The following is a 350-nucleotide window of genomic DNA, read 5'->3' as shown; positions in this document are numbered from 1 at the left end:
CCCCAGGGATGCCCTGTCCCCGGGGGAACAGTCTGTCCCCCGCAGTCGGCAGCACACAGGCCTCCGACCAGGCAGCGGTGACTCCCGGAAGGCTGGTGCCATCCCTGTACTCAGTGAGAGGTCACCCTTGGGCAGGGGGCAGCGCTGAGGGCTCTTGTCCTTCCCTCTCCCCTCACCTGGGCTCCACTTCTCCAGTGACTGAGAGCAGGGTCCCTCCGCGAGGGTCATTCGGGGCATCTCCCAAAAGGCCTCGGGGCGGCGGGCCACTAGCAGGTAGAGGTCCGCGCTGCATAGGGGCCCTCGGGTCTGGCATGGGCACTGCCAGGGAGACACACAACAGCTCCTGAGGA

At 67.1% G+C, this 350-nt stretch overlaps 1 protein-coding gene across 1 annotated transcript in view; it reads right to left on the bottom strand.

Annotated features, from left to right (window-relative positions):
• Window positions 1–172: 172 nt before the first annotated feature.
• The window catches only part of LOC104276388 (cleavage stimulation factor subunit 2-like), a gene marked incomplete at its 5' end in the record, with an annotated part of 3,660 nt that continues 3,482 nt past the window's right edge, over window positions 173–350 (bottom strand). Inside the window, one exon of the mRNA XM_009872684.1 lies at window positions 173–318. Coding sequence (XP_009870986.1) covers window positions 173–318 — 146 coding nt within the window. The remainder of the gene's footprint in view (window positions 319–350) is intronic.

This window comes from Apaloderma vittatum, unplaced genomic scaffold, assembly GCF_000703405.1.
Source record: "Apaloderma vittatum isolate BGI_N311 unplaced genomic scaffold, ASM70340v1 scaffold22227, whole genome shotgun sequence".
NCBI classification, from domain to species: Eukaryota; Metazoa; Chordata; class Aves; order Trogoniformes; family Trogonidae; genus Apaloderma; species Apaloderma vittatum.
This window is presented reverse-complemented; position numbering and strand designations above follow the sequence as displayed.